General features: G+C 42.1%; 1 protein-coding gene across 1 annotated transcript in view; it reads right to left on the bottom strand.

Moving 5' to 3' along the window:
- sorcs3b (sortilin related VPS10 domain containing receptor 3b) overlaps positions 1–23,841 on the bottom strand; it is a 139,419-nt gene that overhangs the window by 62,717 nt on the left and 52,861 nt on the right. The window contains exons 3-6 of the mRNA XM_051722107.1: positions 7,561–7,660; positions 7,315–7,473; positions 7,072–7,145; positions 5,137–5,201 (exon numbers count right to left, since the gene is read on the bottom strand). Of these exons, the coding sequence (XP_051578067.1) occupies positions 5,137–5,201; positions 7,072–7,145; positions 7,315–7,473; positions 7,561–7,660 (398 nt within the window). The remainder of the gene's footprint in view (positions 1–5,136; positions 5,202–7,071; positions 7,146–7,314; positions 7,474–7,560; positions 7,661–23,841) is intronic.

Raw genomic sequence — 23,841 nt, 5'->3', positions numbered from 1 at the left:
TCGTAATATTCAATTAATGCTTGCCATTATCAGGACCATACACAGGGTCTCCACTGTCTTAACTGATCCTGGAAGATTTAATCTCGACCAACAGAGCATTTCTTTTAAACGAAATATTAAAATGCACATCTGATGTACAAAGCAGTGATTGTGCAAAAGAAATATATCGTTCTGCACAAAATGATTGCAAAACGAAATGCAATTATGTAGTGAATTAAGTTGTACATTTAAGAAAATATTTTTAAATATTTCCAGCAAGTTAAATAACAAAACATTTTATAGTTACGCTACAAATATAATGAAGTTGCAATGACGAACAGCACTATATGGTCACATTTCAACACTTCACGTTAATGGACAGCGTCTCTCTTAAGTAGCACTTAAAGCACGTCCTCGCACGCTCATGTTAAGTGCAGTTTTGGGAAATGCACGTAAAAATAATGAACGTTCGTAAAATCGCTCATAGAAAACGCTCTTAATAGCAAAGATCAATCGTTATCAGAAAACGCAACCCTGGACCAGAACAATACTGCTAAACTAATCGATACAGCCAAATTACAGCACAAATAAAACATAATTATATCACTTATTGGGAAACTCAAACACAACAACAGAGTAAAATGCAATGCTATCTAGCCCTAAAAAGAGAATACACCATGGCAGACTCTCTGTACACAGTGACAGACTCAGTGGACACAACCTCACTATAGAAACAGGCAGACACAGGAAAACATGGCTGCCACAAGAAGAAAGGTTGTGTCCACACTGTGATCAAAACAAAATCAAGACAGTGCTGCATTTTCTAACAGAATACACAAAATACACAGCCATCCGGGAAAATTTTTGCCACGAAATTAAACATATTCACATCACATTTGACATTTAACAAACAATACAAAACTGCCCTTCTTATTAGGTGAATACAAGGACTGCTGTGTGATAGCAGCACAATATGTGTCTGTCTGCCACAGAATGAGGTACAGTGAAGGGTTGTGGGTAGTTGGAGTTGAGATTGCTGGTGGACTTCTGGGCGCCCACTTTTTTGTGTGGGCGCCTCGTGCCGCCCCCGGCAAGATGGCGCTCAGGGCGGCTGCACATGTGGTCCATGCCTAAATCCGCCCCTAGCAGCAGTGATGACAGCTGACTCATCAGCTATAGATCTCGCGTTCTTCGCTTTCAAATTACGTACATCACTTAAAGTGTGACGGCGTCACTCAAGGCCAGCTAGAAGGTCTCGACTGGGACATATCCTAAAGACGACACCCACCAAGAACAAATAAATAAATCTGATTGGCTGATGAATCTGACAATCTGACATTAGATGCCTATTCACTTGAACTGTTGAGGGATTCTGTAGAAATTCTAAAGGCCTAACGGTTTGGAGCTCATGCGCAGCTTTGGCTAGCGAGCTCGCTGTGGGCATGTGATTTGTAAAATTGCTTCGCTTGTAAGCATCAAGGAATAAATTCTGATTGATAAACGTTTTGTTTTTTGCTATTTGTTTGTAGATGAATTAGGAGTGGAAAACGATTGAAAATACACAGGTAAAAAGGTAAATGAGAATGAAAGAATGAAAAAATATTTACAAATATTTATTAAGTGTAACCCTGGTTCCCTGAGAGGGAATGAGACACTGCATAAACTTGCCATACACTCTAGTAGCTGCAGAGGCTCGTGCCTTCCTGCTGAAAATCTGAGGTGATGGCGCCAAGTGAGCATGTTTATGGAGCTCGTGACGTAGCTCACTGGGGGCGTTGCTTAAGCGCCATCAGCCAATAAATTGCCGTGATTGTATAAGGGCTTCAGACCACGTGACACGGGATGTGTCCCAATCGTGATTACACAGCGTCTCGTTCCGTCTCAGTAAACCAGGGTTACGCTTCACGTAAACGAAACATTTTCAGTTTCAGATGCCATTGTTGAAATTTGGTATTCACAGTCAGCCATGATTACTTTAATCAATGAGAAAAAGTGTCAAATAAAAGGACGGTTACTGAGATTAAGTGAGTAGTATTCGGCTGGTCATGTGATTCTAACATGTCAGCTTCCATGTGTGGACCCTCTCCATATAGAATAAAACAGCTTTTATAAGGCTATTGATATGACTTTATTCTTCATTTTAATGTGAGTGGTCATGATTTCCTACTTATATTGCAAAATTACAATTCATGTCTTTAGAATTTAATATTTTTTAATGAGGAAAAAATTACTGAGTGTACCTTTAAAACTACTGCGCTACTCATATTAACCATTGAAATTTGATGCTCAAAAGAACCCAGAGGTACAGGTGCCTGTGGTGGGACGTCACAGTTATTTCATTTATTGACCTGTTTCAGTGACGTCACTTTTCCCTTACAGCCACCATATTTGTGACCATCAGCGGCAGGAAGCAATGCCGGTGAATGGAAAGATACCCATGAAACAATATTAAAAAAACGTAACAAAAATTGCTTTTGATCCATGCCAAGCCCCAGAAAAAGTGTATACAAGTCTGAAGTCCACACAAATATTGCCAAATTTTTACTTTTGCAGACATTTAAATATATTTGATCCATGATTCATCTCTATGCCAGCCAGTCTGATGTGTGACCAGAGAGTGCACACGCCTACCTGTACATCATCTTTAACACCTCTCATTCAGAAGTAAAAAAAAATGTTGTGTGTTGTTTTCTGGTCTGATTTGATCACAATATTACAAAACCTTTGTGATGATCCCCGATATATCGGTTTTGCCGATTAATCAGCACCGATAACAGATTTCTGGAACTATCGGTTATCTGCAAATATCCACACTGATATTTTTTCCCCATTGCATGTGGAGCTGGAGTGGCTGGGAAGGGTCTGCTGTCATTATACAGTATGAGAGCAGCCTCTAGAGGCAAAATAAAAACTATCACTTCACTGATTCCTTGTGGTGTTTGTTTTGACACGTGAGACTACACTCTGCATGGAGCGGAACACTTCAGATGAGGATTTAAAACATCAACAATGAAAAGGTATGTATACAGTACACTACAGTACACATTGTCATATCATTATAAATGAATTAATTTGTTGACTAGATGCTGCATTAGTAGAGAACATCAGTATGTTTGCAGACAAGGCTGAGAGGACGCTAAAATTTAAGATAACCTCAAGCGGTTAGAACAATGTGACAAAAATACACGCAAGTCCTACCCAAATGTTTAAATGTCACGATTGTTACCATTTATTACCATCTATTTGCTTTAGTTTATATCCAGCTGGTCACGTTTATGCATTCGTTAGCCAGCTAAGTTGCATATTTAAAGATGGTGACGTGAGAAAGCAAATTAATATCTTCATACAGCTGAGAGAAACATATAAACAAATCAGAAACGCATCTGATTTCAATAAAAAAAATTTATCCTCACTGTAATATGATGACTTCAGATCGATCACATTCTTGCGCTAAAAAAGGCTAGACACAGCGCAACAAATACAGTTTAACAAAAAGCAGGTGTCTCAATATGCTTTTAAATTTTCTTAATTAGACACATCATATAAAAAAACAGTGCTCCTGCATGAGACGCTGAATAAACAATAACAAAGGGAAACAAAGACGTTTGTCAAGCGCGCGTAGAAAAACAAATGGATGGTTGCAAACAGCCCCTTACAGTTGGTGGAGGTCTTTAGCCGTTGCGTTTTGCTATCTTATAAGCGTTTCTAAGATTAAGCAATGAGTTGTTTGAATGCTTTGTCAGGAAAGATGTTCAACTTGGAAATGTGTGTCTTGAGATCCTCATGTTCGGTTTCAGTCTGTTGTGTTCTGTCTGTTTGAACAGCCCCTGGCCTGGGCTCATAGTCTGAGCCGCTTCACCACGAGTTCAGCTGAATTCCACTGCTATCTGTGAATATTGCTACTCTACATACAACTGTACTGAATAAAAAGCAATGTGGTATTTCACTGTTATTATGAATCTTGAGTCTGGAGTAGTAGGAATCAGTGCAAGTGTAACACCATGTGAACTGTCTATTGAAGCGTTTCTCCCCTTCATTTTACTTTTGACTTAACATTTGAGAATATGGACTGACTAAAACTTTTAATTTATTTATTTTATGCACATTAGTTGAAAATGAAATGCTCTTTTTTAACAGCCAGGATAGAAATGTTCTATGCAATAATATAATGGTGCTGAATGGTTTATGTATTTATTGCGCCCTTTTGTGGACTAATGAAACAACGTCAATTTAAAAATCAGCTGACTTTAAAATTTGAATATTAGTTAATATATATGAATATTTATATATATATATTTCATTTTAAAAAGTACAATACATTTTCATGGTTCAGTCAGTACTGTTTATTTTTGTAATAAAGTTCAGCACAATTTTAATTTGAGTGTTATTTTTTCATTCAGTATCAATTTTAAAAACTCGGCAGGCACTGCCCAACTTAGTTATTGTTATCGGTAAAATCCACTATCGGTCGACCTCTAATCCCATGTGTTTGAATGTAAGAGCTGCTTTTAACTCATGAATACACAGAAAGCAACAGAGGCGAGCTGTTAAGAATTTAACCAAAATTATGTACATTTCCAGTTTAATTGTATTTGACTCGATTATGTTATAAATATACTGTATTTGACGTGTACAGATAACTGACATGTCTGAATAAATGAGCAAAAACCAATAAGTGTTTTATCACTGCTCTCCACCCTCATTGCTGCTTGACTTTGCAAAATGAAGACTTGTCAATCAAAAGATATAACTTTACTGAAAATAAATTAACATTTTGGCTCTGGTAAGTAAACAGCAATATCACTTTTTCAAGATTTATAGATAGAAACAAAAAATTGGCCAAATTTTGTTGCATCCTACAGCACAGCACACTGAAGTTATATGGGATTTTGGTCACAAAAATGGCAGCGCGGTCACGCAGTGACGTCACATGAAACAGGTCAATCACTGGTGTTCACCAGCATGGTCTTTCTAGGTAAGATGGTTGACTATGTAACTCGTTCTGGCTAAAAAGGCATGGTGGGAATATCAGCACACCAACATCCAAAACGCAACATACATATGCTAGTGACAAGCAATCCTGGTCTTTTCAGCTTGGTAGAGAAACACAGAAAAAACAAGAGACAAAGGAACAGAGGAAAAGAAAAAGAGACTAACGTCCATTGTCAGATCGGGCCTCGATGTGCACCAGGTCTGCCTCTTTATCCAGACCAGTCAGTGCCCTGAAAATCAAAGAATAAAAAAAAGGGACAAAAAACAAAAGAGCAGAAGAGAGGAAAACAATCAGGAAGGGCTCCACTGGAGACGAGACAAAGAAGGAAAGAGAAGGAGGTGCCAGCAGGGGATGGACGGATGAGTACGGTAATAGCATGAGAGTGATGGAGTGATGGAGGACGAGAGAGGAAGGATGGAGGGGTAGTGATGGACAGCATAATTCCGCTTCTCTAGTAGGAGACAGTCTGTCTCCAGTGAATCCTTATTGTTGCTCTGATGGCAGTTAATCACAAACAACACACACACACACACACACACACACACACACACACACACACACACACACACACACCTTACAACTGCTTGCCCACAAACCACATTCTCAATACACTTTCATTTCTTACATATTTTATCCTCGAATGCACACATACACGCCATCATATTATCTGTATGATGTTTTTAATCATCACAGAGTCCTGTCTTGTATTATCCATATTTTCTTCTCAGTCAATTTGAACACGGTCACAATCTGATATTGAATCATTCTTACGATCCATAATTAAACCTCTTTTCTTTCAGTAACAATTTGATATCACACCCCTGTAAAGCCCTCATTTGATATTAAACCCCATTCACAGTCCCAATCTTACATTAAACCCTGTCTAATAATCTCAGTATGAGTTGAACAATCTCTCTCAGTCCCAGTCTAAAATAATCTGATGATTTCTCAAAATCTGTGAGTTTAAACATATCTAACAGCGAGTCTAAATTTAAACCCCTTCTCAAATTCTTATTTCATGTTCAAACATACCTTTCAGTCCCATTCTGATATTACTGTAACTCCACTTCCATTATTCTAGTCTAAATTCAAACATCTCTCTCATATCCAGTCTAAGATTAAACCTTGACTCATGATCACTGTCTGGGTTTAAACATATCCCCCAGACCCAATATGTAATTAAACCCCTCTTAAACTTTCAGTTTCAGATTTAAACATCTTTTTCAGTCTCGTTCTGTGGATAAATCCCATCACAAAGTGTATCTCTGAGTTTAAATATCTCAGCCTGAGATTAAACCCTCTCTTATAATATCAGTCTAAGTTTAAACATCTCTCTCAGGCCCAGTCTGATATTAAACGTCCTTTCATATGCTCAGGCTGAGTTTAAACATCTCCCTCAGACCCAGTGTGACATTAAAGTCCCTTTTAGTCTTGGTCTGAATTCTACAGTCACCAAACCTGCCACAGCAAAGCTTCACTGACACAAACACAAGCAGAACAGTGTGTGTGTGTGTGTGTGTGTGTGTGTGTGTGATGCAGAGAGAATCAGCAAAGGAAAGATTTATTTTTGATCAATGTAAAGAAAGTGATGCGTGTGTGAGTGTGCACAGGGATGGTAAACCCAAGGGTGAAGTCATGTTGTTGGCTGTCTCAACAGCTCATCGAGCATGTGACAGGACACCAGTTCCTCTGATTACCCACATATACACACAATACCCACACATACGATGATATGAAGCACAGGGGAGAGAGAGGTGCAAGTGACATGACAGTGAGATATATAGAGTTAAATAGAGACAGACAGATAGAGAGATAGAGAGAGAAAGAGAGAGAGAGAGAGAGACAGACAGACATACAGTATAGAGTGACAGTGTATGAGTATGTTTATGCGTATGTAAGTGGAATGGTGTCAGATGCAGAGTTAAAGACAAGAGTGGGTTTAGTATCGGATTAATTTTCAAAGTGCTGTTGTGTGTGCATGCAGATATATTCTTATGGTCAGATTAATTTTCAGTGTGAAATTGCACTGGAGGCGTGTTATGAGAGACTGATGATCAGTAAAAAAAATTACAGTTTGTGTGCATGCGTGTGAGTCATACCAGTAGAATCGCCCCGGAGTTACTCTCTCATGAACAAGAATCCACTTTTTCCCAAAGTCCACCGAGCTGTACAGCTAGATGAAAAATACACACATTCACTGTAAGATCCCTAACTACAGCCAACAAAGGTAATTATCTTGCTCACACTTAATTATCCACATTATCTGCTTTTAATTGTTTCTTCGAGTTAAAGCCTATTGAGGCTGTGGAAATGTGTAAGTGTGTGTTTGTGCGTGTGTGTACCCTTTGATCATGGCTATAGGCTAGTATCCAATTTTCCTGCGTTGGGTGAAACAGAAGACTCATGATATAAAAGTTAATATTGAACTTTTGAAAAGTCGCTCCTTCATCTGAACTTATAAGTAAACTGCTCTCCACCTCCGGATCAGATAAAATCAGGATCTGAGAAAGAGAGACAATAATATTTATGTTAGCTTTATATTTTCTTTCTTACAGCTAAATATTTTTGATGTGTTGAGACACACACACCTTCCTCTTATTGGTCGGACAGACATACAGATAGCTCAGCATTGTTCGACTCATCACTTTATCAGTTAGCTTCTCGTACGTCGCCCCAAAATCTATCGACCTAAAAATACACATACACAAACATGTTGGTACTCCAATCATTACAAGGACTCTCCATAGACATAATGGTTTTTATACAGTACAAACTATATATTCTATCCCCTAACCCAAACCCTACCCCCAAACCTAACCCTCATAGAAACCTTATGTAATTTTTTCATTTAAAAAAAATAAACATTGTTTAGTATGTTTTTTTTAAGCCGTTTGAATTACAAGGACACTAGGGGTGACCTCATAAACCACATTTATAGAATAATACCCTTGTAATTAATAGGGTGTAACCTAAAAAACAAATTCCTTGTATACCACAAAAACTAACTCACACCCACACACACCCACACACACCCACACACACGTTGGGTTTTCATGTTTTATGAGGACTCTCCATAGATATAATGGTTTTTATACTGTACAAACTTTATATTCTATCCCCTAACCCAACCCCTAAACTTAACCCTCACAGAAAACTTTCTGCATTTTTACATTTTCAATTTAGTATGATTTATAAGCTGTTTTCCTCATGGGACCGACTGAGCGTCCCCACAACGTCAAAAATGTCAGGTTTTTCTATCCTTGTGGGGACATTTGGTCCCCACAAAGTAGGGAATACCTGGACACACACACACACACACACACACACACACACACACACCAAAAAAAGTAAATAAAACAATTTGACTTGTACCTAGTTTATATATATATATATATATAAAAGCACAATTTGCAGTTACAATAAGTACAATGAGAGTAAATGGGGCCAGTCCAAAAACATTAAAATACACATTGTTTTAAAAGTATAGCAACAAGATGTAAACATAATACATGTTAATATGATTTTGGACACAAGATATAAATGTTATACGTGTTAATATGATTTAAGTGTGATAAAATCAGGGATTTACTGCCGTTAAGGCACTTAGATTACAGAGTTTACCAGTGTTACATCATCATGAGAATTAAGTAGTTTATTGGACATAACTTTACACAGATATGGTCAAAAAGCAATTTTATCTCATTGAAATCCTGCTAACACATATAATAATTGCATCTTGTGACTATACTTTTGAAACAGTGTGTATTTTAATGTTTATGTTTAATGTTTATGGATGTTAAAGGTTTATGGCCCCATTGACCCCAGTGCCTTTCTGTGACTGTGATTTTTCTTTTTTTTTTTTTTTTATAAACAAGGGACGAATATAAGTTATGCCACAAATGCTGACGAATGAACTAAACTTGTATTGAACCAGGAACAATCCTTTAATTTCTATTAAAATGTATATGATGTCCTAACCAGGTGTGATGCATGTTTCTAGCATCAAGTAATTTTTCTCTCTTCAATGAAAGCATAAATGCAGCATGAATCAACAAAATCACAGCCATATTTATTAGAAAATATTAGCTGTCTAATATACAGCTATGTGGAGCGGGATTTAGAACAACTAGATTTCACTCTGGGTAGTACAACCCAGCTTAAAGTGACAGAAACAGAAACCAAGTGTCCGCAAAATGTTGCATGTCACTTGCTGCAGTTACCGCTGGTAGAACAAAAACTGATTAACATGGAAGAAATAGGAGTTATCTTTTGTCAAATCACACCTTATTAGGACACAGTGTTATTCATGGGCTTTTACCTCTTTTTTTAGACAGGTGCAGTGGAGAATGACATGAATTTATTGGAGAGGAAATTGGATTACCCACATGTGCACCACAACATTTCAAGGACACATGCTCTAACTACTACACCACAGCTATGACAACAGCATAGATTATTATAGATTATATAGATTATTCTACAATTATAAAAAAATTGTAGAAGTTGAAATCACTCTATGCTGTGTGTGTGTCTCTGTTCCATCATAACTCATTAACACAGCCTCTTCTCTGGCAGGTACAATTGCAGACAGGAGAGTCTGCCAAACTTGTACAAATATAATAACGCTAATGGTTTTAAGGCATAGAGTTATGCACTTTGGTGCTACAGATGCACACATGTTTGTCATCTGAAGCATTATCTCCTCGAGTGCTCATCTTTGTGTACATCGAGAGTGCTTATACTCTTGAAACTTTTACCATCTAGAAGCATAGCATACAATTATATGTCTCTAAACCACCGTCTTTCACTGTCTCTGCCGTTCTGAGCTGTTGAGGTTATTTGGGTTGTGTAAGCAGTAGTGGCACAGGTGAAGAGGAAGATGGCTCTCTGAGCACCCTCGTACAATGATGAGTGCCCTAAAAAGCACCTCTGACGTTTCTGGTGCGGCCAGCCCCTCTCTACTCCAGCAATGCACTCAAGAGGACATTACTCCTGCTCTCAGTATGTGTGTGTAATTTAACAATAGCATGGGTAGGCTGGATACTTTCTAGAGCATGTATCTTTATTTTAAAACACAGGAGAGTGTGATTAACTAGCTCCTCAGAATGAGCTGTGATTTGTCTTTATTTTTTTTCACCTTTATGCCGCCAACAGCAACATTCGTTAATCTTTCATACTGTTATTACCGACATCATTTACTACAGCCAGCAAGCGGAGCTTTAACATTCACCTCTTTTAATAACACTCACTATCTCTCTACTTTCTCTCTCACTCACTCACTCTCATCAACTCTCCCATTCCACCACTTTCCTCTTCCTCATTTCCTGTTTATGCCATTTCTGTTTGAGGAAGTTTGATAATGGCTTTCTATACTCTGTAAACCCCCCTCCCAACCTCACACCCCCTCTGAGTGACAGACACCAGGAGAGGAAATCTCATCAGGGCTTGCATCCAGAAAGAAATTAAACAAAGCCTTCCTTCAAGGTGATTGCAGTGTATGTGTGTGTGTGCACGTAAAAGTGTTTGTGTGTGCGTGTTTGCAGTGATGGTATGTTGATAAAGGATGATGTCATTTTACATTGCACTAAACTGAACAATTCTTATCTTCCCAAAACATATCACATGTTCAGTCTAATTATTGCAACATTGTTCTCATTATTCTTTTCATTAAAATGGATAAACATCCATCCAAAATTTAGATTCACACCAGTTATATTGATGATGATAATTAGCTTTAAAATAACAATAGTGTTTTTTCTTGCATGTGTGTTGCTAAAATTACTCAGAAATTCAATTGCATTCACATTCAGGTGTTATCTACAGAGGGTTTAGTACTCTTTGTTTTCTTGAAAAAAAATGGAAAGGAATAGTTCACCCAAAATGAAAATTCTGTCACTATTTTCGAAGCCTCAATAATTTATACAGAGCCAGTTAAAGCACAGGGAGGGGATTCACTTTCTGAAATAGTTTTGTCACAAAAAGTTTTCTGTTCCCTTGTAATAGTCTGCGTTCCCTCACAATAACTTGGTTAACTGTGGTTTTGCTACAGCAAAACTGCAGTAATCATGACAGTAGTAGGCCAAACCATTTTTCTGTGTGTGTGGTAAGAACCATGGTTTTAAAAATATATATATAAAACCAAAATATATGGTTTCACCACAAATATCATGTTTAAAAAATAGTTACTGTAGTAAAACCATGGTAATGTTAATGTTAATGGTTTACTAAAAATAACATACTAAAGTAAAAACATGGTTCATTTTTGTAAGTGATGGATTATTGCAAGGGAATGGAATACTTATTGTGAGGGGAAGCAAAATGAATTGTGAGGAAACACAAATTATTGCGAGGGAATGCAAAACTATTTCAGAAAATAAATTCCCTCCCTGTCCTTTAAGGGGCTCCATACATTTCAGACATTTATGAATTTCTTTCTTCTGTGGAACACAACTGATGTTCCGTGATGCAGCGCTGCTCAACCCTCTCACACACACACACACATATGTGAGAAGGCTAATCATCTTTATATACTCTGTTGGTTTTATTTTATTTCTGTTAGGGGAATTGTAAAATTAGCACAATCCTCTGAGTAGCAGGCTGGCAGCTAGTTTGTTTACAAATGGTGTCTGTGGAGTCGGACTACTCTCAATGCTTTGTGCGTCACAGGTTTTTGACCAATCAAAGGCTGCAGCACCACAGTCCCTATACACCTCAAAAGAAGCTACCCTGGAGTAGGAGCTAAAAATGTCCCCTAAAACGGCTTCGAGGAACGATAGTTCCTCAGGTGCAAAAATGACAAAAAGTACTAGTCTCAGTGAAAAATACCAAAAATGAGCTTTAGTACCTGCAGTGGGAAAGGGCCTTATGGTCTTTATATTTAATTAAAGGTCCAGTTGAAGTCAGAAGTTTACATACAACTTAGCCAAATACATTTAAACTCAGTTTTTCACAATTCCTGATATTTAATCGTAGAAAACATTCCCTGTCTTAGGTCAGTTAGGATCACTACTTTATTTTAAGAATGTGAATGTCAGAATAATAGTAGAGAGAATTATTTATTTCAGCTTTTATTTCTTTCATCACATTCCCAGTGGGTCAGGAGTTTGCATACACTTTGTTAGTATTTGGTAGCATTGCCTTTAAATTGTTTAACTTGGGTCAAAACGTTTTGGGTAACCTTCCACAAGCTTCTCACAATAAGTTGCTGGAATTTTGGCCCATTCCTCCAGACAGAACTGGTGTAACTGAGTCAGGTTTGTAGGCCTCCTTGCTCGCACACGCTTTTTCAGTTCTGCCCACATATGTTCTATCAGATTGAGGTCAAGGCTTTGTTATGGCCACTTCAATACCTTGACTTTGTTGTCCTTAAGACATTTTGCCACAACTTTGGAGGTACTGTACTTTAATCAGAGTGAGTAGTAGATTTGACTGGGAACTAGTGTAATGGATAAAATAGTTTGGAAATGCTCAAGTGAGAAACAGACCCTCTCAGACGACCAGAGAAAACTGCATTACAGCAGTCTAATCCATAAATTCTGTAAATTGTTCTCTGTGATGTGAGTTCAAAATTAATGGAGATTTTTTTTTTCTTTTTTTTTTTCAAAAGGCAAGTTGACAGAATGTACAGTCAGTGTTTCTTTCTCTTGGTATAAGCCTGGCTTACACAGCTACCTTGCAATTCTTTTCTTTTCATTGTCTATGCTCTATGACACACACAGAGTGAGAGAGAGAGCCAGGTCATGGTACAGGGTATCCCAGGAACAGACAGGGATTAAATACTTCACCCAAGGGCACATCAGCAATGGTCAGTGAATGTGCTTCCGAACAGAATTTCATCCCTGGTCTTGCTTTTCACAGACTGGTGTTGTTGCCACTAACGTAACTGCGGCTAATGTAAGATTGTGTGTTCACTTATCTGATCTGTAATAGGCTAGAAGCCTAATACTAATACTAAAATCTAATCAGATCATTTAATTCTGGCTGGGCCAGCAGTGCAATGTAGTTAAAGGGATGGTTCACCCAAAAATGAAAATTCTTTCATCATTTGCTCACCCTCATGCCATCCCAGATGTGTATGACTTTCTTTTTTCTGCAGAACACAAATGAAGATATTTAGAAGAAAATCTCAGCTCTGTAGGTCCATACAATGCAAGTTAATGGTGACCAGAACTTCAAAAGATCCCCAAAAGGAGATAAGTCATCCATAAGACTCCAGTGGTTTAATCGATGTCTTCTGTAGCGATCCAGTTGGTTTTGGGTGAGAATAGACCAAAATATAACTCCTTGGTGATCATGATTTCAAGCTCATTCACACTTCCAATAATACCATCTGGCCCTCTGGCATGCGTCAAGCACTAGGTAGTGTAATCGAGCTTGAAATCATGATTGTATCTGCAATTACAAGATGTACAGAGAAAAAGGAGTTAATTTAACCACTTTAAGTCTCATGGACTACACTGTAAAAAATTGCCAAGAATTTACAGGATTAAACAGTATTATTTTACAATAAAATACTGTTGTCAGAAATTTACTGTGAATTCAATGCATGCTGGGTCATTTTCTGCCAAATTACTGTGAAAAAACAGCGCAACCAAATCATGATGCATTGTGGGATATGATACCAACTGAAACATAATTTATATGGCACCACAGCACTATTTGTGGAACACTGTAATTCAATGTCCATTCACATTGGCAAGCAAACTTATTAATGTTTTTTTTAATAATTTTTTATCATACATAAGGTATGAGATTGTATACTTAATTTTGAAGTGTGTATTTTTTCTATGTTAAATTGTAAGGACATTGGAGCTTTTAAAACATTCCTCAGTTTGTTTTGACCAAATTTGTTGGTTGAAATCACGTGACCTGGCCACTTGATATGTGATCTGAACAGGATCAGAACCACTGATTTGAAACATTCCCCCGACTCTGCAAACTAGAGCATGGTTGGAAACAACTTGCTGATGACGCAGTTTAATACTCATTGGCTTAAAAGTATCATGGCGTTTGCTCTTGTCTAAAATATTAGGCATTAAACTGTATCATTTTAAAATCTGTTTTAAATATGTATGAAAACGTCCTACTCAATGACATGCGGTAGGCTATATGTATTGAATATGATATTTTAATCATACTAGAGAAAACACATCTTTACTTATTGAAAATGGATTGAAAAGACTGATTCTTGCACACTTTAATAACAGAGACATTGGATTACTTGTTAAATCACATTCATCATCATGTAAAAGCAGAAGCTAGCCTATTTAATATTTGTCCACTTCATCGGCAGCCAACGACGCAATCATGGTGTTTGGTTTTGTTTACGTAGACTGCTGGGCCACACATGAACTTGAAACAGTCCAAATTTATGGCTTTTTTAATTTTTCCCCTACTTCCTGTCTATTCAAGGTGAGGCGTATGGGGTGACATTTTTTCCTTGTTTTATGTTTGTGTGTGTTACGATGTTGGAATCCCTGTCTTTTGAAGTAAATGTGCAACAATAAAAAAGGTGAGGCATTTGCCATCTCCCATCACTAGAGAAGCGTCGGCGCAGTGTTGCCCCTGTGTTGCCTTCAACTCAATTTTAAGTCAGTTTAATATAATTTAATTTAAAGGACTTGTATAGCAACTTTGATTTAACTATAAATTTGAAGGCAACCGAGAAATGTTGCCATTTTATTTTTTTTACAGTGTATTTGTATAGTCACTGCGCTGAATTGATCTGCACAGATTCATTAATCAATACATTTTTAATAGGTCTTAAGCAAGATTAATAAAATGATGGTCACCTTTGCTAAAGTCTGCTAAGTCTGAAACTGATAAACAAATTTAATCTACTCTTGGAATTTACACGATGACAGACGGGTAAGTCGTGTGTTCTTATTAAACTTATATGAGTATTTTAGATTTTAGATCTCAAAACACATTATACTATTTTACCTTTATGTGCAGAGACAACTAAATTAACTAAAGTATTTTAGATTTTAGATCTCAAAACACACTATATTATTTTACCTTTATGTGCAGAGACAACTAAATCAAATGCTGTGCTGATTTTAAAACATTGCTGTTTATTTGAGGGATTGTCATGTCACACACAGGATTGTTTTGAAACAGTGTTTATAAACATAATATTGAACAGTTCCATTCAAAAGTCCCGTCAATAGAAATTACTTACTGTAACTTTAAAAGCAGTTTATTTATTTAATAAACTAGCATTCGTGTGGTAATACGATAATAGTGAGTGTTTGTATTGATTTTTTTATTTAATTTAAAATTGCTTTTATCGTAGTCTCTGTATGTTGATGGCTTTGTGCACATCATTTTTATATTAACTGCTTTTATGGTTCTATGTGTCAGTGAGGCATAAAGAAATACGCTATAATGTTTTGTTAAATGCCGCCACTGCAAGAAAGCACAATTAAATAAATGAGTAGAATCTGTGATCTCTGGCCCCCAAAGCTTAATTATGCTGAGAACCAGGTGAATGATATCAGTATATGTAAATCAGCTTGAATTCAGACTGATTTGCAAACAGCTTCATTCACGAGTTTAGCGGGTGGACATCTTAAGAAAGCTGCGGGCATTGAAGTAAGATTTCTTAATTTGAGTGGACATATGATAGAACAATTTGACACTTGCTTCAAAATAATTAATCATCTAATTTAAGTTTCAAGCTGCCTAGTATGTCATTCGTATACTACATTTAAACTATCCCAGTGACTTTACATGTTTTCTGTAAACTGTTTGTAGATAAAGTGCAAATCATATTTGCATGCCCCTCAATAACCAGCAAGACTGTCATTGATCTTAATACTTCAACATGCATTTTAGTTTTAAATGCAATTCATTGTACATCATATTTATAGGGTCTATATACAAAAATTCAGTATTGTTATAAACAGGCAGAGAAAAGCAAATTTACACCAAGCATTCATCCTTGATCTTCTGTCATTTCGTAAGCAATGTTCCACTGTAAATTTAGTCATTGTGAACATTCATCTGAGAAGGTTACTGAATTCATTCAGCATGCACGTCTGCACAGTAACTCTCCAAATTATACGTATCAGTGTGGTGAACCTCAATGTTCTTGAATGTACCATAAAGCCAGTGTTCTGACAATACACATGTATAGGGAGCATAAGGGGCCAAGACATTCTCTCTGGCATTGCAGGAAACATGACATGCCCTTAAACTGAGTGGCTCTGACTTGTATGGTAAAGAGTACAAATCTGACTTCTCTTGAAAAACATTTGAAGTCACATATCAAAGAAGGTTTAGAAACTAAATGCCCATTCAGAGGTTGCAATAGCAGTTTTAGTATTGAGTCCATTATAGCCTCCCACATTTCAAGCTGTCATAGAGGTGGTGTGGTTAATCAAGATCAGCCTATTGTACAAACATCTGTCTCCAATGAGTGTCCCTGTTTGGCAGAATCAAATATTCGTGAAGAGGATGGAGGTGAACGAGAAGGTCCATTTGCTGTAGATGAAGCACTCTTTCTTACACTCCTCTATTTGAAATGACAAGCTAAACATCCTGGTTACTTTAGTAACCTCAGTTCCCTGATGGAGGGAACGAGACGTTGTGTCGATGTAGTGACACTAGGGGTCACTCTTGGAAGCCCCAAACACCTCTGCTTTTTTGAAAAAAGGCCAATGAGAATTGGCGAGTGGAATTTGCATGCCACTCCCCCGGACATACGGGTATAAAAGGAGCTCGTATGCAACCACTCATTCAGGTTTTGTGCTGAGGAGCCGAGACCAGGTCCCGGCCATTTCAGCGGGTAGTTCAGCGTTGTGGCAAGATGGACACAATGTCTTGTTCCCTCCATCAGGGAACGGAGGTTACGAAAGTAACCAGGACGTTCCCTATCTGTCACTCACTCGACGTTGTGTCGATGTAGTGACACTAGGGGTCCCTATACAAAACACCACAACTATCTGAACTGTGTTACGTGAACTGGTGGTGTGTGATGGGCAGACCGCTGTGTGCCTCGTAGCCAGCACACCAGGCCTTCATGTAACCTCCCCCAACGCTCTTATGAGCAGTGAACGGTCCATCAGGAACAAGTCGACTGCCCAACTATAGGGACAGGCTAGCCAAGCCGAGGCCTCTTTCCCTCTCTTTTCTCCCCAAAAAGAGTGGAATTTGTTAACTGACTGGGAGCCATAAGTGTCTGCGTCGGGGGGTGTCCATCCCAAGGGGAAGACACCGCGGAGACCACACCCCGCCCAAAAAGAGGGGGTATTTTGAGTGGAATACGTCTTATGGTCTTACCGAGTCTTGTCGGAAGTATGTCATGTGGAGAGGTCCCATGGTAGGTCCTACCCGAAGGGGGAGGAGTTTCTACAGAGCATGGCGACCGGGGGCAGAGGGGCCTCTGCGCAAGGAAGACGCAATTTGCCGACAGGGAAATGATTTTGCGGAAGATATCACATGGGGTCGCCTTGGGGGAACCAGCACATGTGGAGCACCTACCTCAGTACAGGGGCTCATAAGCGCATGTACTGGGCCGGTCAGTGAGTTTCTCTGCAAACTCAACTGCCAGAGGTCTAAGGAGGAAATTAATCCAGGGATCACAGTCTGTGAACACGACTGGGAGTCAAGAGCGCACATCTTCACCTCGAGGGAGGGGAAAGGCGCTATGCACAAGCGGTACACCTGGCCAGCTGTCCCGGAACTTACCTGCTCATGCCTGCCAATACACAGGACGAGACCAGCTCAACCCGGAGATTGTAGAACCTCACAAAGGTGTTGGGTGTTGCCCAGCCCGCTGCTCTGCAGATGTCTGCCAAAGAGGCACCACTGGCCAGGGCCCAGGAGGCCGCCACACTCCTGGTAGAGTGAACCAGTGGGCGATCCTCTGTTTGGAGACAGCGCTTCCTTTCCGCTGTCCACCAAAGCAGACAAAGAGCTGCTCGGAGCTTCTAAGGCTCTGCGTGCGATCCAAATAGATGCGTAAAGCTTGCACCGGACACAGCAACGCCAAGGCTGGGTCTGCCTCCTCCTGGGGCAGTGCTTGCAGGTTCACCACCTGATCCCTAAAAGGGGTCGTGGGAACTATGGGCACATAGCCCGGTCGGGGTCCCAGGATCACGTGAGAGTAACCTGGACTGAACTCCAGGCACGATTCGCTGACAGAGAACGCCTGCAAGTCCACTACCCTTTTGATGGAAGTGAGCGCAGTCAGGAGGGCAGTCTTTAAAGAGAGTGCCTTAAGCTCAGCTGACTCCAAGGGCTCAAAGGAAGCTCCCTGTAGACCCCAAAGGACTACAGAGAGGTCCCACGAGGGGACGAGGCACGGTCTGGAGGGATTCAACCTCCTAGCGCCTCTCAGGAAACTGATGATCAAGTCGTGCTTCCCCAAGTACTTACCATCTACTGCATCGTGATGAGCCGAAATAGTGGCTACATACACCTTCATGGTGGAGGGGGACAGCCGGCCCTCCAGCCTCTCCTGCAGAAAGGAAAGCACCGATCCGACTGCGCATCTCTGGGGGTCTTCGCGTCGGGAAGAACACCACTTAGCGAACAGACGCCACTTCAAGACATACAGGCGCCTCATAGAGGGAGCCCTAGCCTAAGTGGTCGTGTCTACCACCACGGATAGTAGGCCACTTAGGTCTTCCACGTCCCGTCCAGGTGCCAGACGTGGAGATTCCAGAGGTCTGGTCGCATGTGCCAGATGGTGCCCCGTCCCTGAGAAAGAAGGTCCTTCCTCAGGGGAAGAGGGGGTGATGGGGGGCACTGTCGCGAGGAGCTTGAGATATGAGAACCACGTCAGGGTGGGCCAGTAGGTTTCTACTAGGATGACCTGCTCCTTGTCCTCTCTGACCTTGCACAGGGTCTGTGCAAGTAGGCTCACTGGGGGGAACGCATATTTGCGTAGTCCAGGGGGCCAGCTGTGTGCCAGCGCATCTATACCGAGGGGTGCCTCGGTCAGGGCGTACCAAAGTGGGCAGTGGGAGGATTCCCGGGAAGCAAACAGGTCTACCTGTGCTCGACCGAATCGACTCCAAATCAGCTGGACCACCTGAGGGTGGAGTCTCCACTCTCCCCTGAGGGTAACCTGACGTGACAGCACGTCCGCTGCGGTGTTGAAGTCACCCAGGATATGAGTGGCTCGTAGCGACTTGAGGCGCTGCTGACTCCAGAGGAGGAGATGGCAGGTGAGTTGTGACATGCAACGGGAGCGTAGACCGCCTTGACGGTTGATATACGCTACCGTCGCTGTGTTGTCCGTCTGGACCAACACATGCTTGCCCTGGATCAACGGCCGGAACCTCCGCAGGGCGAGCAATACTGCCAACAACTCTAGGCAGTTGATGTGCCAACACGGCCACCGGCCAGTCCAGGAGCCGGCGGCTGCGTGCCCATCTTGGAGGCATCTGTCGTAACCACGACACGCCTGGAGACCTGCTCTAGGGGAACCTCTGCCCATAGAAATGCAAGGTCGGTCCAAGGGCTGAAGAGGCGGCGACAGATCGGCGTGATGGTCATGCGATGTGTCCTGCAGCGCCATGCCCATCTCGGGACTCGAGTCTGAAGCCAGTGCTGAAGCGGTCTCATATGCATCAACCCGAGCGGTTTTGCTGCCATTGAGGATGCCATATGCCCCAGGAGCCTCTGAAAAATTTCAGTGGAACCGCTGTCCTCCGTCTGAATGCCTTCAGACAGTTCAGCACTGACTGCGCGCTCTCATTCGTGAGGCGCGCTGTCATCGAGTCCAACTCCAAACCGAGAAAAGAGATGCTCTGAACCGGGGAGAGCTTGCTCTTTTCCCAGTTGACCCGAAGTCGGCTGAGGTGCCAGAGCACGAGGTCCCTGTGTGCGCACAGCAACTCTCGAGAGTGAGCTAGGATTAGCCACTCGTTGAGATAGTTGAGGATGCGGACACCCATTTCCCTTAGCGGGGCAAGGGCTGCCTCTGTGACCTTCATGAAGATGCAAGGGGACAAGGACAGGCTGAAGGGGAGGACCTTGTACTGGTACGCCTGGCCTTTGAAGGCAAACCGCAGGAAGGGTCTGTGTCGAGGTAAGACCAAGACGTGGCAGTACGCGTCCTTCAGGTCTACCGCCGCGAACCAATCTTGACGCCGGACACTCGTTAGAGTGTGTTTTTGCGTCAGCATCTTGGACGGGAGTCTGTGCAAAGCCGGTTCAGTACTCGCAGGTCCAGGATTGGTCGCAACCCACCGCCTTTCTTCGGTACAATGAAGTAAGTGCTGTAGAACCCTTTCTTCATCTCGGCTGGAGGGACAGGCTCTATCGTACCCTTGCGCAGAAGGGTAGCGATTTCCACATGCAAGGTAGCGGAATTCTAGCCCTTCACCGAGGTGAAGCGGATGCCGCTGAACCTGGCAGGGTGCCTGGCGAACTGAATCGCATAGCTGAGTCGGACTGTCCGGGTCAGCCATCGCGACTGGTTGGAAAGCGCGAGCTATGCACCCAAACTATGGGCGAGGGGGACCAAGGCAATGATCACGTCGGACATACCGGTGGGTGGGGCCTCGCGGCGGGGCGGAGCTCGAGGTGCCATGTTGAGGGGACTCAAGCCCCATGGCCGTGCTTAGTCCAGGGACATCGAAGCACTTACCTGGCTCCTGCCGCCCACCATAAGATTGGCCGAGGAGGAGGGAGGAGGAATCTCGTCCCTGTAGTCCACTGGGACCAATCCCATGTGAGCGTGTTTGTGCCACAGCTGGGCGCACAGGAGCGGGGGGTCCACCACTGGCGTACCATACCTGCCAAAATGGGAAGGTGGACGGTGGTCGTGACGACGGCCATGCGCACCGGATATGTGACCCATTCTTTTGTCAGGCTTTTGGGTGCTGAAGCCTCCTGGGCATGCGGTGACAAAAGATTCTCCTCCCGGCCCTCCACCGGGGGATGGAGTGGTCTGTCGACCAGCCCCAGAGAAGTGGGTCTCCTCGCCCCAGGGTCGCCCGTCTCGGGGGTGCTTCGAAGCCTTCCTCGGGTTCTTAGTGGCCGGCCGCGAGACGGTGGCGTCTGCTTCCTGCGGAGGGCTCCACGCCGGAGCCGGGCCACGGGGGCGGGCTGCGGCAGAGCTGGTGTTGTTGCTGCAGGAGGATGCCCTTGGCAATGAGTAGACAGGGTGCGGGGTCTTAAGCCGCACTGGGGCAGGATATGTTGTAAGGCCTGCTTCTTCACCGCTGAGAACTGCTGGGCAATGTCCTTGACGGTGTCGCCAAACAGGCCAACCTGGGAAATGGGGGCGTCAAGGAACCGTGGTTTGTCCGCCTCTCCCACCTCGACCAAGTTGAGCCAAAGGTAGCTCTCCTGGACCACCAGGGTGGACATCGCCTGCCCGAGAGACCGCGCCATGACCTTCATCGCCCGGAGAGCTAGGTCGGTTGCCGAGCTCAGTTCCTGCATCAATCCTGGGTCAGAACTATCCTCGTGCAATTCTTTTAGCGCCCTGGCTTGGTGTACTTGCAGGAGAGCCATGGCGTGCAGCGGCTGCCCGGGAAAGCATGTCCGTCATTTCCGCGTCGGCGTGAGAATGGGCGACTGTTCCCGAAGGAGAAAGCCCAGCCGAAGCCTCTGCATCAGACTGGACGAGCCCGCTCTCTGATGCTGCGCTCGATAACTCATCATCTTCCCGAGCTCTGAACGAGAAGTCGAACTCGCGCTGAGACGAGCCGGCGGTCTCGTGCGTGAGCCCGATCGGGGCAAGCGAGCATGCTGGGGAATGGGAGGTCCGGGGGGTGGACCGGTGCGGGGAGCCTCTGGGGTGGCTTGCTTTAGCCGCGACCACAACGTTGCCATGGTCATGTTCTCGCAATGAGGACATGACTCATCCACGAACGATGTCTCCGCGTGGGCAGTGCCCAGACACATAAGACAGCGATCGTGGCCGTCAGAAGCGGAGAGATAACGACCGCAACCAGGAATAACACACAAACGGTATTTTCGCTCTGCCGAAGCGCCCAGGGGCGTTCTCTGCACTCCACGGGTGCAGAGGGGGAGAAGACGCTGAAATGCACCGTAAATCCAGCAGTTTTGAGGTGCATCTTTGGAGGGAATTGAATTCAGTGCACTGAATACAACCGCTCAGCTCCGAAGAGAAAATCTGAATGAGTGGTTGCATACCAGCTCCTTTTATACCCATACGTCCAGGGGAGTGGCATGCAAATTCTACTCGGCAATTCTCATTGGCCTTTTTTAAAAAAAGCAGAGGTGTTTGGGGCTCCCAAGAGTGACCCCTAGTGTCACTACATCGACACAACGTCGAGTGAGTGATAGATAGGGATCTACTGTTACCAGCAAGTACCATACAAACAATCATTGAGGAGTCTGAAAATGCTCATGAGATTAGTTTGTCACATTCACTTAAGATTCTGAGCGAGAAATTGGGGGCTCTTGGAATACCAGAGGCTACTGTTAACAGCATAACTGATGAAATAAATAGAGGAGATCTACTTAAGTTGTACAACAGTGAACTTTTGATTAAAGACTAAAAGAGAAAGACTGTTTTTAAACAGCATTTTAATTATGTTGAGCCAGTGCAATTGTTCCTGGGTACTGATGAAAATGGCAAAGAGTGCTTTGCCCAGTATATTCCAATACTGGATACTTTGGCTGCATTGTTCAAAAGTCAGTCTGTACAGGAACAGTATGCTGCAACACGTTTGCAAAACCCTACTGAGAATGTATATTGTGATGTTAGAGATGGAATGGGGGTTCAGGCTAATGTACGGTTGGAAACAGAACCTTCTTCTGTTGGCCTGATTTTATACCACGGTGCCTTTGAGGTTGCTAACCCGTTTAGTTCAGGAAAAAAATTAAAAAAAGTTGTAGCTGTATAACCATGACTGATATTTTGCCACACAATCGATCCACTACAGACCCAATGCAACTTGTCCTTCTATGCAAGATGCAAAGCTTAAAGTACTTTGGAATGAACAACGTTTTTGAACATCTAATCAAAGATTACAAATTTCTAGAGGACACAGGCATTGTGATAAGTGATGGCAGAATTGTAAAAGGTGCTCTGGTTGCTATTTCAGGAGACAACTTGGGATCCCATGCTGTTGGTGGCTTTGTGAAGAACTTCAGTAGGGCTGATAATTTTTGCCGCTTTTGTGATATCAACAAAGACACATTTATGAGTGAACCACATTTATGTGGCAATGCAAGAAGAGTACACTCATATAAAAGTTATCTGAACGATTTAGACACTGCCACCACACAGTCTGTATGTGGCATCAAGTCTGACTCTCCTTTTAACAAGTTTGCATTTTTTCATGTGTGCCAGCCCGGCTTCTGCCTTGTTTAGGCCATGACTTGTTTGAGGATGTTGTATCGTATGACCTTGCTTTGTGCATTTGTTAGCTAGCAGAGGAGAAACACTTCACATATATCCAATTAAATCAATGCAAAAACCAATTTTCATATAATGGAAATGACGCCAATGACAAACCAGCAGACCTCTCTCAAGGAAGTGAGAGATTAAGTGGACACGCAGTTCAAAACTGGTGCTTTCTCAGGTTGCTGCCTCTCTTTGTGGGTGATAGAATTATGAATCCCTGTGAAAATGAGGCATGTCAGCTCATCTGTCAACTAAAAGAGATAGTGGATCTGGTTTGTTCACCAGCTATCTCAGCTGGCCAAGTAGCATACCTGAGAGTCCTAATTGAAGAGTATATCTACAATAGGAAATCCATTTACCCTAATCATCCCTTAAAACCAAAGCAACATTATATGTGCCATTATCCTGAACTTATTCTTCACTTTGGTCCACTTATTTATTTGTGGACTTTAAGGTTTGAAAGAAAACACAACTTTTTCAAGCAATGTACCAGAAAACTACATAACTCTGGCAGAAAGACATCAACTTCTAC

The sequence above is a fragment of the Myxocyprinus asiaticus genome, chromosome 17 (assembly GCF_019703515.2).
Source record: "Myxocyprinus asiaticus isolate MX2 ecotype Aquarium Trade chromosome 17, UBuf_Myxa_2, whole genome shotgun sequence".
Lineage (NCBI taxonomy): Eukaryota > Metazoa > Chordata > Actinopteri > Cypriniformes > Catostomidae > Myxocyprinus > Myxocyprinus asiaticus.
This window is presented reverse-complemented; position numbering and strand designations above follow the sequence as displayed.